Below are 15035 nucleotides of genomic sequence, written 5' to 3'. Positions count from 1 at the left end.
CAGGTGTTTTCTGTCTTCTCTTTGAACCCTAGAGCAAGCTGAAAGAGCTGTCCCTCCCCGAGAGCCAGGGTCCGTATGTAAGCCCAAAAGCTCAGCCCAGCTCCAGGCTGCCCTTGCACTCTTTTCTCAAGGCCCTAGAATCCCCACCCCGCGCGTGCTGGTGAAGGTCTATGGAGTTTTAAAATCCATACCCTTGGGAGAAAGGGGGAGAGGCGTTCTGAGGTGGTGGCAGAGTTGGCAGCTCCTGCTGATTGATGTCTGGCTTTGGCACCAGCACGTCCTGCTGACTCCTGGGTGACTGCCTGGTGACTGGCGCTGGCTGGCTCAGGTCCAGCTGTGCAGCTCCACGGAGGCCTCTCTAGCCACAATACCTGCTCCCCCCCCCAGACTGCCACGTGGGAAAGCTCCAAAGACCGAGTTCCAGAAGCTGGCGGCCACCTTCCCTGGCTCACCTGGGTCCGGGGCCTGGCCCAGCCCTTTACCTGGACCATAGCGTCCTAGACTCCAAGGAGCGGTGCTGGTGGAGCCCTGGCTTGTCATCCTACTCTCAAGCTGTAGTCCGCAGCCCCCACCGTGTGGAGAGGCTGAGGCTCAGAGAAGGCAGCCACTTGCTTCAGAGCCACAGCGAGGAAGGGAGGGAAATGCAAATGGCCAGGAGCACCTAACCAAGCCTCTCCCCCACCGCTGGGCCTGCCTGGGCTCCACGCTGGGCCAGGCGGGTTTGCTCTGATGAATCCTCAATGCTGGGCTTACCTCTGCGCTATCTCCTAGGCCTAGGCCTGGTCATGGCGAGCCTGAGGTCAGCACCTGCTTTAACCCATCGCCTGCCTCTGCCCCGGTCTGCCAGGAGTCTCCTGCGCCAGCCAGGAAGCTGTCTCCCACCTTCCTTGTGCCTCTCTGACCCAGACTCCCAGGAAAGGCTCACTGCCTCTCCTTCCCCTCCCCCTTCCCCATCTGGAGAGCAAGGGGTGAGGTAGGGGAAAGGAGGAGGGACTTGCCTTTCATGGAGAGGTAATGATGGCTATCTCATTCCCCGTGTCCCCAGTCCTGGGGACAACTGAGGGACATCAGAACTGGTCTCGGCAGAGGAGTAAAGTGAGGAGCCTCCAGGGAGAGAACTGGCACTAGAGTAGAGATTTGTTCAGACTTAGAAGGGGCTGTGGACCCAGGCATGGTGCCTGCCACAGCACAGCATCAGGAAACTGGCTGAGGAAGTGACCTAAGGAATGAGGATTGTGGCAACAGGAAATGGTATAGGTAGGGGCGGGAGGGGGGGGGGAGGCATAACAGTTGGGTGTGGGTTTACAACAGAGGGGGGTGGGGATTGAAGGAAAGTATAGAGCAGAGGCCAGAGTGTGGAGCATCTTGTTTGAGGAGCCTTGGGACAGGGCACCATTGGGGGATTTTTAAGGAGAGACATGATCTCCCCCTTACTCCCCCCCTCCCCCCACACACGTTTGGACTCAGGAAAGAGAACTGGGCTGGAGGAGTTGGGCCATAGCAGCTTAGCTGTGGCTGTGGCCATAGATAAACATACCCAGGAGGAGTGGCAGAGTAGAAAGAGAATTTAGGAAGAGGACCAGCAGAAAATAGTAAATCTGAGGAAAACTAGGGGAGTGTAGCACCACAGGCCGGAGGGAAGCTCTGGAGAGGTCAGTGCTAAACGCTCCACTGGACCCTGTGTCCAATCACAGACAGCAGCCCTAGTTCTGGCTAAAACAGGCACCTTCATCAGAAGGCCAACATCTGCTCACCCTCAAGATGCCAGGCAAGGTCAGTTCTGGCCTGGCATCCAAGGAATCCAGGGTATCACAGCCACGGAGGCCATTGGGGTTGTAAGAGGCCAAAACTCCTGGCTGGAGGGGCCTGGCCAGCTCCTAAAGTAGATCCTCCCAGCACTGGGCAGGCTACTGCAAACCGAAGTTTATGGAGATTACTCTGTACTCCTGTGGCATCAGTGCTTGCTCCCGTCACTGAAATTCTGGCATCTTCCTCTCATCCCCTTGGGTTTGAGCGTGAGAATGTGGTCTGATGGCCACTTTATCAGGCAGGACTCGCCAGCAGTTTTAAGCTCCTCTGGATATGGAAGGCATGCGGGGAGGCGACATGTAGCAACCTGCATCGAAGGAGCCCACAGGGAGGTGGCTCCTGGGAAAGGGGGGGCTCAGAGGACTGGCTGACCCCGACCCACTCCCGGGCACCAGCGCCTCTCAGCGCCAAGTAGCCTCACTGTGATGCAACGTGCTGCGTTTTCCTCACCCTCGCCACTGCGGCCCTGGAGCCACGCACATTTTTTCGGAGGCTCGATGCCATCTCCGGCCACGGCCCGTGCCTCGGTGAGCGTGCCCGCCACCTCCAGCACAGCGCGGGAAGCCACTGTGGCCCGTGTGTCCGTCTCCAGTCCGACCTGGCCCAGCCGCTGCAGCGCCGCCGAAAGCCTGGGCGCCAGGTGGGTCCCACAGACGGACCAGGTTGCAAGCCCCGGTGAAGGCGCGACTGCAGGACCGCACGAAAGTGGGATTGTGGCCAAGCTCGCGGCCGCTAGCCTGGCCATGGCCCCGACGCCAGCGCCGGAACCAACCCCGGGCAGCACCGGCCTCGGTGCGAGCCCCAGTAGAGCCTCAGTGATGGCTCTCTCCGACCCGTCAACACGCTGAACCCAGAAGTGCCCCTCGACACTCGAAACGGTCCCGAGGGGACACGCGACACCCGGTGGCCGCCGGCGCAATTGCAATGAAGAAAGGCACACACCGAGGCGTCCCAGTGTGTTTGCCTGAGGGGGAGGGGCCTCCCGCAGGGCGCAGGGCCACTTCTCCCCGCCCCGCAGGACCTGGTCGCTAGGCGCCAGTTGGGAACTCCATTTCCCAGGATGCAGCTGGGCGCTTCCCTGCAGCCAATGACTGCCAGGGGCATCGCCAGTCCCCGAACAGAAGGGCCAGCTCTTCCCAATGGGAGGGGCCCGCTGGCTCCAAAGGGGCGGCGATGCTTCTCCCTGCAGGTACGCTCCCCCCTCGAACCCAGCCAGCAACCTCTGGCAGCCGTTAGGTCTGAGTGTGACTACGTGTTGGGATGGAGAGGAGCAGGGTCTCTCATCTGTACAGAAGCTCCAGGTTGACATGCCAGGCGGGGCAGCCGCAAGACAGGTAGCAGCTAAAATCGTGTAGGGCATGGAACCTGGCTACTCGGACCACAGGCTGGAGGTTGGATGTTTATTCATGACATACAGCCTATATTACAAGACATCTCTAGAGCAGGGGCTGCGAGTCCGAGTGGCCCCTTGCACCTGTCAGCAGCTCCACCTTCCAGGCCAGGCCTGCTGCCCTCACAGCCCAGTTTGCTTGGGCAGGCAGCACAGCAAGCATCGTGGTACAGGCTCAGTTACAGGGCTAGATGAAGCTCTTCTACCTGGAATGATCAGAAGTTCTGCCTCCACTGCAGTTAAGGCCACCAGGATGAAAGCAGAGTCAGGGCTGGGGACGGGTTGGGAAGCGTGAGGTGGGGTAAGAGGGCTTGGGAGAAGATATCCAGAGGGGCCTGATTAGAATAAAAACGTGATCTTGGTTCAGCACTCCCAAAATAAGGGCAAGGTGACTGCAGCAACCACAGAGCTTCCCGAGGAAGAGGACTGTTACTCCCCCACCCCCACCCCCCCACCCCCACGCACAAGAGCCGGACCAAAGAGCCCAGGGGACTCCACAGGAGAAGCCCTGCCTGGGCCTGGAAGGCAGGGAGCACGGGGCTGGAACCCAGCCCAGCCTGGTCCTCACTTGTGGGTGTGTAAGCAGGCAGTGAGTGAGTCTCCTCTTCCATGGGGGTCACAGCCTTGGTATTGCCCCCTTAGGGCTGGGATGGACCTGGGTGCTCACAGCAGATCTTTCCTGCATGGTGGGTGCCTCAGCTCTGACTGGAGAAAAGGTGGAACTGAGCTTGGCTGATCCCACTCCCACTAGCATGCATTGGAGACCCCAAACCAACTGGATGGGCAGGGGCTGGAGGCACAGCCCCCAGGGTCCATGGGTGTTCCAAAGTCCCCTGAGTTACGGGTTCAGCTGATGTAGACTCGGTGGAAGTCATGGGCACCAAAGGCTGCGTTGCACTTGGGACACTTCCTCTGGCGGGCCTCATAGCGGCCCCGCACGCACTCGAAGCAGAAAACGTGGAAGCACTTGGTAAGCACTGCGTCCTTCTTGCGCGTGTTACAGCAGGGGCAGGTCAACCGTGCCTGGGGCAGGCAAAGGTAGCCGATCAGCTCAGGAACAGTCCTGACGGAGCCCAGAACCCCAGCCAACAGCAGGAGGTGGTTCTGGCTGTGCTATCACTTATACAGCCAACTGCATCCAGCTCTCCCATAGCCCTGAGGGTGTGCATGAGCACTCCACACGAGGGAACTGAGACTGAGAAGAAGCTGGTCTCAAAGCTACACAGTAGCAGTCTGGATTCTAACCTGGCAGTGATGGCCAGTGGTCACATGTTCCCTCTCAAGGCCAACAGCCCACAGGCTCAGCCTGGGCCTCTCTGCCCTTGGGCTTCATCTCTTTCTTCTCTGTTCTTCTCTGGAAAAACCCCAATCCTGGCTTAAGCCAAATGTCTACTTCACCTGCACTCTAGTCACAGGGGGGCATGGCAGAGCCACTAGAAATATGCAGTCTCCACCCTCAACTGGGTCCAGAGATCCTGCTGTGAGTCCCTGGGAGTTTCACAAATCTCTGCTCCTATCCTGATACCTGCCACCAGGTCTCTCCTCCGACTCCAGACAGGAATCCCCTCAACTCAGCATTCACAAACATTCCTCCTCTGCTCGGCTTGAAATCCCAGCCCAGCCACCACCTTCCCTAGCTCTCAGACCCCTACATCAGCATCTGACAGGCTCCAAAGTCTGTCTCCTCTTGAGAAATCCTTCCCTTACCCACCACAGCTGCCTGCAGCTGCCTCTCACCCTTTAAGGCCAAACTGTTTCAAAGGTTTGCGACCCACCTTCCACCCTCTCTTCACTCCAGTTAGCGAGTGTGCAGGTCATCTGTCAGCTGACCTCGCCTCCACCTCCACCCGTCCCAGAACCATTCCCATCAAAACTGCCAGATCCAAGGGCATCTCTCATCACTCCCTTCATTCGCCCTCTTGGCCGCTCTGGTTCAGCTCACCACCTCCTCCTTGAAGTGCTTCCCCCATCAACTCCCTCTATGATCATCACTCTCCTTCACCCCAATCCACAGGCTTCTCTCTCCAGCCCATCTTTAAAGCTTTGAGGTTCCTAAGGAGAATGACCCGTCCCTTCTCATGCCACAGACCCTCACTTCTGTTTTCTGCCTCAGCTGGTACCCCCAAACCTCTGTTCTCCAGACCTGCCTTTGCTTTGAGTGCCTTCCCAGATGTCCCGCGGGCACCTGGTGCTCAACGTCTCTGAACACTGTCCACCAATCCCTACTCCTGCTCAGTCTGCCTAATCCCACTAAATGCCCCTCTTCAGTCACCCAGTTTCTCACATCAGGTACCCAGGAGTTCAGTATTTTTGTCTCCCTCCAATCACTGAATCCAAGCAATTCTGCCTCTTAAGTATCTCCTGAGCCCCTCTATTTGTTTCTCAGTATCAGGTTTTGCCTCAACGATTACAATAGCTTAACAAACGCCCCTGCCTCTAGTCTTTACCTACTTTAACCCAAATCTGACAGCAAATCAGACCACAACGCTCTGGTTTAAAACCCTTGCATGTCTCCATGTGGCCAACCTGGTTTACTGCACGTTTGATCCTGTGTCAAATGTTTCAGGTTGACACTGCCCAGTGTTCTCGGGCTGGCTGGTCACTACAAAACCCACATTCTGTCCTCCAAATACAAGGTCCGGCTCTGTCCTCCAGCACCCCTCTCTCAATTAGGGGCCTCTCCTCTGCCTTCCCCTTTGCCAGAATCCTCTTGTCCCCATTCCTCACAGCCAACTCGGACTCATCCTTCATGTTTCTTTAGGATGGCATTCCTTCCAGGAAGCCTGCTGACCCCCAGGGCGGTTTAAGAGCCTCCCTTCCCCCGGGGTTCCCACACTGCTGATCACTCCGAGGGGAGAATTACTTGGCTGCCTCCTCCAATACACTGTCAATTTCAAGAGCTCTGAGACTAGGTCTAGTTCCAAGCCCTCCCACCCCTGGCCAGGCACTCTGCCTGACCTGCAGTATGTGTACAATTCTTGGTCAGTTGTCTGATTCTCCATAACCGGTTCTGCCCACTTTTTGCTATCCTACCTTATTTCTGGGATCCCCAGACTACCCACTAGTGCTCCAACCAGCCCCTCATTTAAGATTCCTAGGTTGATGGGGCACAACTGAGCCCCACAGCCCCACCTTGTACTCCTTGATCTCCTCCTGGAGGATTTCATCAGCATCTGCATAAACCTCCACCTTCCTCTGCTTCTCCAGCTTGCGCCGCAGTCGTGAGATGTCCTCCTGAAGCAGGACAGGGGCTAGGCTAAGCACAAGGGTCGGCATCCTGACCCCCGCCCCCCGTGACCTTGTCCCCACCGTGCGCGCACCTGAGCCCTCTTGAGGTTGAAGCTCTCTTTCTCGCGAGCGGCCCGGCTCTCTGCCAAGCAGGGCTGAACCTCTCGCAGCCGCGTCTGCACATGCTCCAGCTGTACCTTCAGGTCCTCAGCCAGCTGGGCTGCTTCCACAGCCTGAGGCAGGGAGACAAGGAGGGCACCACTCTCCTGAGCCTACGGAGTCAGGCACCATGGTCCACAGTGATTCTTGCTCCTGGGATTAAGTCCAATTTTCTTCACTGGAGCTGGTCCCTCCTGACCTCTGGACTCATACCTCCTCCTATTCTTCCTCCTTCCGGACACTTCCCTCAGCTGCGTAACGCTCTCTCCCGACTCCAAGCTTTCACAGGGCTGTCCCTCTGCCACAACTCCAATACATACGTCTCTCCTGCAACTCCCTCAACTTAAATGTCACTTCACATTTTTTTATACAGCCACCTTAGTTATCCTTCACAAGACTTGCTATGATCTGTGATAACACTATTTTCTCTCTGGGATTACTGGCTGGCTATCTGTCCCTAAAGACTGGAATTTCCCTCTTCTGATAGGACCCTCTTGTTCCCATGGTCTCCCCAGCACTCAGCATGGGGTCGAGTATATACAGCAAGGGCATGTACACTGCCTAAATTAGGGGTGGGGAACGTTTTTCACCAAGGCCATTGGAAATTTATAAGATCATTCGCTTAATATCGTTCACTTACTATAAATTTTGTTGCTATGAAAAAAGCTCCTAGATTTATTGAATTTTGAGTCCCGCCCACAATTGCCTCGGCAGGGCAGGACCAAATAATTTTGCAGGCCTTATACTGATTTTCCCCACCTCTGGCCTAAATGAATGAATGAAACAGGAGGAGAAAAAAGCCCAGTGGAGAAAGAAACTGAAAATCAATATCCATCTTAAGCCTTTACCACGAACTAGATATTTCTTAGTTTTAATACAACTATGAGACAGGAACCACCACCCCCATTTTACAGGTCAGGATGCGGGTCCTAGAGCCAAGGAGACCCACCGAATCCAAGTTCTACTCTTTCTTGAGCAAGTCAGCTGACCTCCTGAGCCTTAGTTTCCTCACGGATAACAAGAAAAACCATCATAGGATTATTATGAGACTGAAATCTGACCAAGTGTGGGGAGCCCTCAGCACAGGGCCTGGAACACAGTAAGAGTCTGAGACGTGAGCCTGACTTCTTCAGCTGGGAGCCAGCATCTTACGTTGCTTCCCCAGCCCGGCCTCACCTTCCTCTTATTGAGCTCCAAGGCCTGGCTGCGCAGCGTCAGCTCCTTCTCCACACCTCCAAGGCTGCCCTGCAAGGCCCGCTCCTTTTCCTCCAGCTTCTGCACAGTCAGCAGCTGGGCATCCACCTGAGGACAGGGGTAGAGATTCAGTGCTGGGAAGCCCCTGCCTCTCCAGCTCCACCCTACAAGCCCAGGGTGACCATACCTGAGACTTGAGGCCAAGAACCTGCTCACCCAGCTCATCCTTCTCCTCCCGCAGCAGCTTGTGAATCTGGTTGGCCTTGATCCGCTCCGACATCAGCTTGAAGTTGGCATCGTCCTTTTCCCGCAGCTGCTGTAGCAGCCGCCCATTTTGCTCCTGCATGTCCTCAAAAGCCTGCCCTGTCACATCCATCTCCGACAGCAGAGCCTCCTCCTCCTGTGTGGGCAAGGACCGATGGAGCGTGGTAGATGGACAGGAGGACCATGGGGAAACCCCAGGAACACGACTGAGCAAAGAACCGAGTGGAACCAGGCCATCTGCTAGAAGCACCCATGACTGGGGGGTTGGAGGGAGCGGGTAAAGGGAACCCTGACGTTTAGAAGCAGAACCACAGGAGGCTCACACCTGCTTGGTGGCACCCAACTTGCGCTGCAGGTGTTCTATCTGCTCCTCTGCCTGCCGGATGCGCCTCAGGGCGTCTTCATCTGCAATCTTCTTGCTCTCCCGTCGGTCCCTCTCCTCCAATTCCCGGATACGACTCCGGAGCTCATCGACCTACAGCCGCCAGAAGGAGGGAGCTCTCTTGTCATGGTTCCTGCTGATCTAGGGCTCTGCTTTGGTCAGAACCCTATGGGGTAGCCTCTCTCTATGCCCCACAAGCCCTACCTGACCTCACCTCGGCCTTGGCCTTGCGCTCAGCGGCCATGAGCTGCACCTTATCCCTCTGCTCCTTGGGCGCCGACTTGTACATGTCCAGCAGCAGCTTCATCTCCTTCTGGCTCTCCTGGGCCTTCCTGGGGGGGCACAGGACGTGGTAAGCAGGGCTGGAGGCCACTTGGCAGGGGTGGGAAAAAGACAGGAATAGGGCCTCACTTGAGCTCTGCTCGGAGACCTTTAAGGAGTTCTGACTCCTTCCTCTTGGCCTCCTCCACCTTGGCCTTCTCCCGATCCGCTCTTGAAAGTGCTGAGGCTACAGACTGGGGTCCCAGGCCAGGCCCTTCCCGCTCCCGAAGCTCCCGTTTGGGCCTGGCCTCAGGTTCTCGGCCCCGGGAAGAGGGGCCCTGGGACCCGGGGGTTAAGGCCTGGGCATCTTCCTCAGAGGGGACCAGTTCCTCCTTCTTTGCTGAGGAGGTAGTCATGGTGGCAACAGGCACTGACGCTATCTCCTTTCTGGTCTCATGGGCTCCAACAGGGCCTGGACCGCCCTCTTCTTTCCCTACGGGTGGGACACTGAGGCCAGAGTCCTCTGAGTGGCCCAGGTTGGGGATAGAGTGCGTAGAGCCACTGGCCTGGGCCCGGAGCTGCAAAGAACAGGAGAGAACAGGGCTGCAGTGAGATGGTACTCACTGGGGTCCAGCCAAGGTGTCTCCCAGGCAGCACTCTCCTCACCTTGCCAATCTCAGCCTGCACTTCCCGCAGCTTCCGCTTGTATCGCTGGGCATCCCCCTTTAGCTGGTGGTTGTGGTTTTGAAGACTGCTGATTAGATGGCGCATCTCACGGTTGATGGGCCCTAGGGGAGGGTCAGGCACTAATGTCAGACTGGCCCCTGGATTAGGGACCAACTCTTTAGTGGGGGAAGAGGAGGAGCCAGAGCCATCACTCCCATTATAAAGAGGAGGAAAACTGAAGCCTTATACAGTATGACCTCATCAAAGTAATGCAGGCTTTACAGTATGACCTCATCAAAGTAATGCAGACTTTACAATATGACCTCATCAAAGTAATGTAGACTTTACTTTGAAGAAAATTCACCCAAAAGTAACTTCACACTGTCTTTGTGTTATTTCTGCTCATGTACATTTTTAAATACTTCCAAATTTCCTTCAAAAGAACAGGTAACAGTAAATTCACAAAAGTGAGTTAATCTACTTCTGGATTTTTAAACAAACATCACCTTCTCAGTAATACATTTCTGAGGCCTCCCCATCCAAAACTGCAACACCCTTTCTCCTAATACTTCCTGTCTTCAATCCATGCTTTATTTTCTTGGCATATTTGTCATTATCTAAAATCCATATTCCACATTTTCTTCTCTGTTCCTGCCTTCCCCCATTATGACAGTGCTCCAGTGCTTTGTTCACTGGTTAATCCCAAAGCCTAGAACAGAGCCTGGCCATAGGTGATATTAAATAACTCTTTCCAAAATAAATGAGTTATCTGAGAGAGACACCTGAGGGCCAGAGAGCCACAGGTGGGGCTGGCAGCTCATGTTCTATGCCTGCTCCATCAACCACCTCAGCTGGTTGGTAAATCTTACTGTGCCTTTGAGCCAGGTGGTGTGGTACCTGTTTTCCACAGGGAGATGAGGCTCTGTGACAGGAAGGGTTAAAGCTCTTGCATCTGGATGAGCAGCAGCCCCTCACTAGGGCCCAGGAATCCCAGATAAGGCCCACCTCCACCCTGTCCTCACCACATACCCGCCTGCTCGTTGGCCGCCAGGTTCTGTTCAAACTCGATGCGCAGCATCTCGTACTCCTTGCGTACCTGGGCCAGTGTGTCCTCCAGCTGGATGACCTCTGTGCGCAGCTTCTTCTGCAGCCCCAACTCATCGCTCTGCGGGTTGAGGCATTAAGCACCCACACAATCCCTCTGCTCCCTGGCGAGCCCCCGGCCTTAGGCCTCAGTGGCTTAAGAATTTATTCCCAAGGGGCCCCTGGGAGGCATACAGGGACTTAACCCAGGAAAGCCTTAACCCTCAGGGTCTGGCACTTACCCACGGCCCCCACCCGTTCTAGGGCCATACCTCCATGTGTTCAATGTGTCTCAGGTGGGAGTTCTTGGTGGCCAGCAGCAGCCCCCTGGCCTCATCCAGCTGGGTCTTCACTTGCAGAGACTCATTGTAAAGCAGTGAGAACTGGGCCTGCAGCATTCGATATTCCCCCGTCTCCCGCACCACCTCTTCAGGAAGACTACGTAGGGCCACCTAAAGGTAGGGATGCCCAAAAGTGATCAGTGAAAGGATTCTGCCCCCACCTTGCAGTCTTAGGCCCTCCCGGCCCCAAATGCCCACCTTGAGGCGCTCATTGGTCCGCACAGCCCCCTGAAGTTCGGCCTGTAGCTTCTCCAGCTCTGTCATGCGGTTATTGGCCAATTCCTGGTTTTCCTCTAACTCCGCATTCAGCATCTCAAACTGTGGGATGGGAAAGGCGTGGCAGTCCGGGCCAGGCCAGGAGGCATGCTTCCTTCACATAAGCCCCACTCACGCTCTCCTATGTGTAGCAATGATGTACTCTGAAGCCCCTGGGACAAGCCAGACCTGAGCACTTTCCTAAGAGCTCCCAGGCAAGTGGAAGTAAACTCAATACTGCATGGTGAATGCTGGGAACCAAGGCCTGTAACTGACAAGGCGTGAGAGAAGGCTCCTGGAAGCCCTGAAGAGTAAGCTGAAGGAACGGGAATAGGGCATGGTGATCCCCCACAGCACCAAGAAAGTGTGCAACGGCCAAGAGGTGAGAGCACAGGTAGGACAAGGAATGACAGTGATTAAATGCACTGTCTCAGCAAGGCTCTTCTTCAGCCACACAACTAAGAATTCCAATCTTAGAATTCCAACTAAGAATTCCAACACTTCCATTTATCTACTGTCTACATTTTCTCCTTGTGGTGCTTATAACCACCTGATGTACTATTTTCCTTACTTCTTGTCAGTTCTCCCGACTAGAACTTAAGCTCCATGAAAGCTTTGGTTTTTGTCTATTTTGTTCTCCAATATGCTTGCTCCCAGCACAGTGCCTAGCACTTAGTGTTTAGCAATTACCTACTGAACATGTCTGTGCATGAGTACAACACAGAGCAGCATGAGTGACAGGGAAGGGCCTCAGACACCATAACTCTGTGGGGAATGTCAAGGGTAGGGAAAAGATTATGGTAGGGACTGGGAAGAGTGATACCTGCTCACCTTCTGCATGCTGAGTGTGATCTGGCCCCCCTGGAAGCCTGAGGAACTCCCAGACACATAGTAGCCAGAGTTGAGCTGTGGAGAGGAGAGAAAGACAGACAGACAGATGAGTGTGAGGAGAGAACCTAGGACCCTAGGTACCCAGCCCCTACATCTGACCCAGCACCCTAGCCCCACCTGCTCCAAGGCCTCCGCCAGGTGCTTATTGAGCTTTTGCTCACGCTTGCGCAGCTTCTCAATGTCCCACTGCAGGTCCTCTACTGTCGTCTCCATTTCTAGCACTTTGGTCTCTGCTGAAGTCACTTTATCCTGGAGCTCAGAGTACTGAGAACAACGAAGAGGGCAGATGCTTAAATGAGGAGACTTGGTTCCCTAAGATCCTTGGGTGTCCACCTAACCTAGACCCTGCCCTGGGTCTAATCCCACCCCCAAAAATGCAACGCCCACCTCCAATGAGATACGGTGGTGCTTCTCCTGTAGCTGGGTGGCCAAGTCCTGAAGTCGCCGGTTCTCACGGCCCAGCTCCCGGGTGCGTGCCCGAGCCGCCTCACCAGGGTGCTCACTATCCCCTGGGAAGTCAGGGCTCGGGTCAGAGTCCAGTTCAGGGCAATGGGGAAAAGTGCTAACTCATTCTGGGGTCTGCTCTGTGCCCAGTGTGATCCACCATGACAAAGCTAGGAGTCTTTACCTCCACCGCACAAAGGAGGAAACCAGCTCAGAGAGGAGAGCCACCTGCCCAGAATGCCAAGGCTGGAGTGACAGAACTAAGCTTGGGGAAGCCCGTCTGCCTACAAAGCCTGGGCACTTGCTGCTCTGTCTTGTGCAAAGTGCTCCAAAAGATATCCCGCCGAAAGGGGTGGGCCCCACTAGAATCCACAGCTCCTCTTCTTGACGTCTTTAGAGTTCAACTCCAGAAATCAAAGTTGGAGCCCCCATCTACAACCTAACCCTTCCCCGAGAACATGACTGATTTATTCCTTGGGAAATTCTCTGGCTGCCTCTGGGCCAGAGGCATTGAGAAAGGGATAGAATAAAGATGCAAATTGGTATGGAGATCTCTGGGGCGGGGGCACAAAGCACTAACCTCCGCTGTATACTCGCTGGCAGAGTTCCTCCACCTGGCGCTGCAGGCGGTCTGAGGCCTCCACGACACGGGACACGGCCGCCTTGGAGAACTCCATTTGGCCCTGTAGCTGCAGCTCCACCTCCTCATTACTGCTGGCACCCAGGGCCACCACAAAAGCCAAGGCCGGCTCACTGAGTGGGGGCCGCAGCTGCACAGGCAGGGTCTCTAGGAGAGATGGAGACACTAATGAGGATAATAGCAGTTACGACTCTGAACCAAGTCCCAGACTGAGCCATTCAACACTCTTCGGCTCACTGAGTCAACACAACGACACCTATAGTGCATTGTTATCCCCATCTTGAAATCAAAACAACAGAGATTCAAGAGGTAATTCCCCCAAGGCCACAATGCTCCCAATTATTTCTGCAGGGAAGCCTTCTCAAACTAAATTAGAACCCACACCAGGCCCTGGTTGGGTCACTGGGTTGGTTAGAGCATCAGGTTGTGGGTTTGATCCCTGGTCAGAGCACATACAAGAATCAACCAACAAATGCATAAAAAAGTGGAACAACAAATCTATGATGTTCTCTCTCTCCCTAAAATCAATAAATAAAATAAACCACGCACAAGTGCACACACACTAATTCCTGTTCAGGGGCCCATACACTTTTAACTTATGATTTACAATCACTTCCTCTCTGATGGCAGAGGTAGTATTTCTTTTTGCTTATCTATGCCTCCTGCAAGTCTAGATCAGTGCCAGACACACAGTCAACACTCAATATTAACACTTTTAACTAAATGAGTCTCAAAACACAAAATGCACTATGAACCAAGTCGCTCAGATTCCAAAGCCTGTATTTTGATCCAATGTACTAGCTGCCCAAACATGAAATCAATTTTATGTGCCCGTGTGGGAGGGGAGGTAGGGGCTCCAGGAGCCTAATATCCAAAGTCCCTTCCTCTCCAGGACCTTTCCCAGGTCCTCGGCTCTGGCCCTACCCCTCAGTTCTGACGTCCCTGGCTCTGTGAGAGGGGTCTCATCACGGGTCGGCCCCTCCTGGGTTCCAGGCGCCTCTGTCCCTGAAGACAGCTCCCCCTGGTTCTCATGGTGTCGAAGAAGGGTCTCCACAGTTTCATCCAGCTGAAGGGAGAAAGCACCAAAAATGTTATGAATTCCTCAGGTGCTTCCCTGGTAACACTGCTTCCAGCAGGAGTCTGAGAATGGCAGCTGGATCAAGGCCAGTCTGGAGGGCAGAGGGGCATCCACCTGGGCCCAGTAGCGGTTGACGATGAGGAGCGTGGCGTCGTCGGTGGCCTGCCGCTTCTCCAGCTTCTCGATGCGCTCCCGGAGCTCATCCTCACAAGCCTGTCGCTGCTCCAGCCGCTCCGCTAGCTTCTTATTCTTGAACTGCAAAACCTTCAGGTCCATCTCCTCCTGCCAAGGAAAGCGGGGCCCAAGACATCAATCGGAGAGTCAGACAGAGGACAGCACGCAATGGGTGGGAGGGGGAGCCCCACACTAACAGGATTTACAGGGGCGCGGACACCCGCAGGGCGCCTTGGTGGAGGAGGGGCCGCTTCTGTCTCCCCCGAGCCCTTCTAGCAGCCTGTTTTCCTATCTGGAAGGGAGAGCAGACGTCTTGCTCTCGGTTTCTCTCAACAGAGTGTTCTGTAAAGTGGATCCTGCTAAATTTGGGGAACTGGGAATAAGGCTCCGGGCGATTTGGGCGGAGAACAGAGTTGAGGGCGGGAACGAACCGTAGAAGAGATGCCTCCCAGACGAATGGGTTCTATAAGCGTGGTCGTGGTCTTCTCCTCGCGGCTCAACTTCTCTGGGGGCCCCGAGCCCCCGTCGCCGGCGGCGCGTTTGTTGCCGGGCCCAGACATGGCCGCGGCGGCAGGAGCGGTGCAGGGTCTCCCCAGGAACTTCAGGCGGGAGGCGGCGGCACCTCCGTCACCTGCAGAAGACGGAGAGCCTAGATATGGACGCGACCGGTGCTCCGCAGCCCCAACCCAGCCCCGCACATACCTGCTGCATCCCGGCCCCACCGCCCCGGGCCCCTCACCTGCTGCAGGATCAGCCGAGCGCCGCCATCTTGGATT

At 55.3% G+C, this 15035-nt stretch overlaps 1 protein-coding gene across 5 annotated transcripts; it reads right to left on the bottom strand.

The window, feature by feature from the left end:
* Nucleotides 1-3195: 3195 nt before the first annotated feature.
* RNF40 (ring finger protein 40) lies at nt 3196-14851 on the bottom strand. Of its 5 annotated transcripts, XR_004967389.1 has the most exons (20): nt 14691-14851; nt 14200-14367; nt 13932-14073; nt 12948-13154; nt 12311-12432; nt 12041-12187; nt 11864-11938; nt 10976-11095; nt 10709-10888; nt 10383-10518; nt 9354-9475; nt 8838-9265; nt 8641-8758; nt 8370-8519; nt 7968-8180; nt 7763-7888; nt 6520-6699; nt 6332-6433; nt 3768-4222; nt 3196-3534 (listed from the first exon to the last, which is right to left on the bottom strand). XR_004967389.1 is itself a non-coding variant. In XM_036308082.1 (19 exons), the coding sequence occupies exons 1-19, from the start codon at nt 14817-14819 to the stop codon at nt 4046-4048; spliced, it is 3042 nt and encodes a 1013-aa protein (XP_036163975.1). In that variant the 5' UTR covers nt 14820-14851; the 3' UTR covers nt 3196-4045. The 5 variants fall into 5 exon arrangements, 4 of the variants coding, with proteins under 4 accessions (XP_036163975.1, XP_036163977.1, XP_036163976.1 ...); XM_036308082.1 differs by having other exon boundaries at nt 3196-4222; XM_036308084.1 differs by lacking the exon at nt 3768-4222.
* Nucleotides 14852-15035: the final 184 nt, after the last annotated feature.

The sequence above is a fragment of the Myotis myotis genome, unplaced genomic scaffold (assembly GCF_014108235.1).
Source record: "Myotis myotis isolate mMyoMyo1 unplaced genomic scaffold, mMyoMyo1.p scaffold_m19_p_5, whole genome shotgun sequence".
Classification (NCBI taxonomy): Eukaryota; Metazoa; Chordata; class Mammalia; order Chiroptera; family Vespertilionidae; genus Myotis; species Myotis myotis.
The sequence above is the reverse complement of the archived record's forward strand: the minus strand, read 5'-3'. Positions and strand labels throughout refer to the sequence as shown.

What these genes read in the sequence shown, in the direction of transcription:
- RNF40 (XM_036308082.1), bottom strand. Translation starts at nt 14,819, where the DNA reads ATGTCTGGGCCCGGCAACAAACGCGCCGCCGGCGACGGGGGCTCGGGG. An exon ending in TCACACTCAGCATGCAGAAG is followed by an intron (nt 11,096 to 11,863) that starts GTGAGCAGGTAT and finishes CCCATCCCACAG; the next exon opens with TTTGAGATGCTGAATGCGGA. An exon ending in TGCAGGCTGAGATTGGCAAG is followed by an intron (nt 9,266 to 9,353) that starts GTGAGGAGAGTG and finishes TGTTCTTTGCAG; the next exon opens with CTCCGGGCCCAGGCCAGTGG.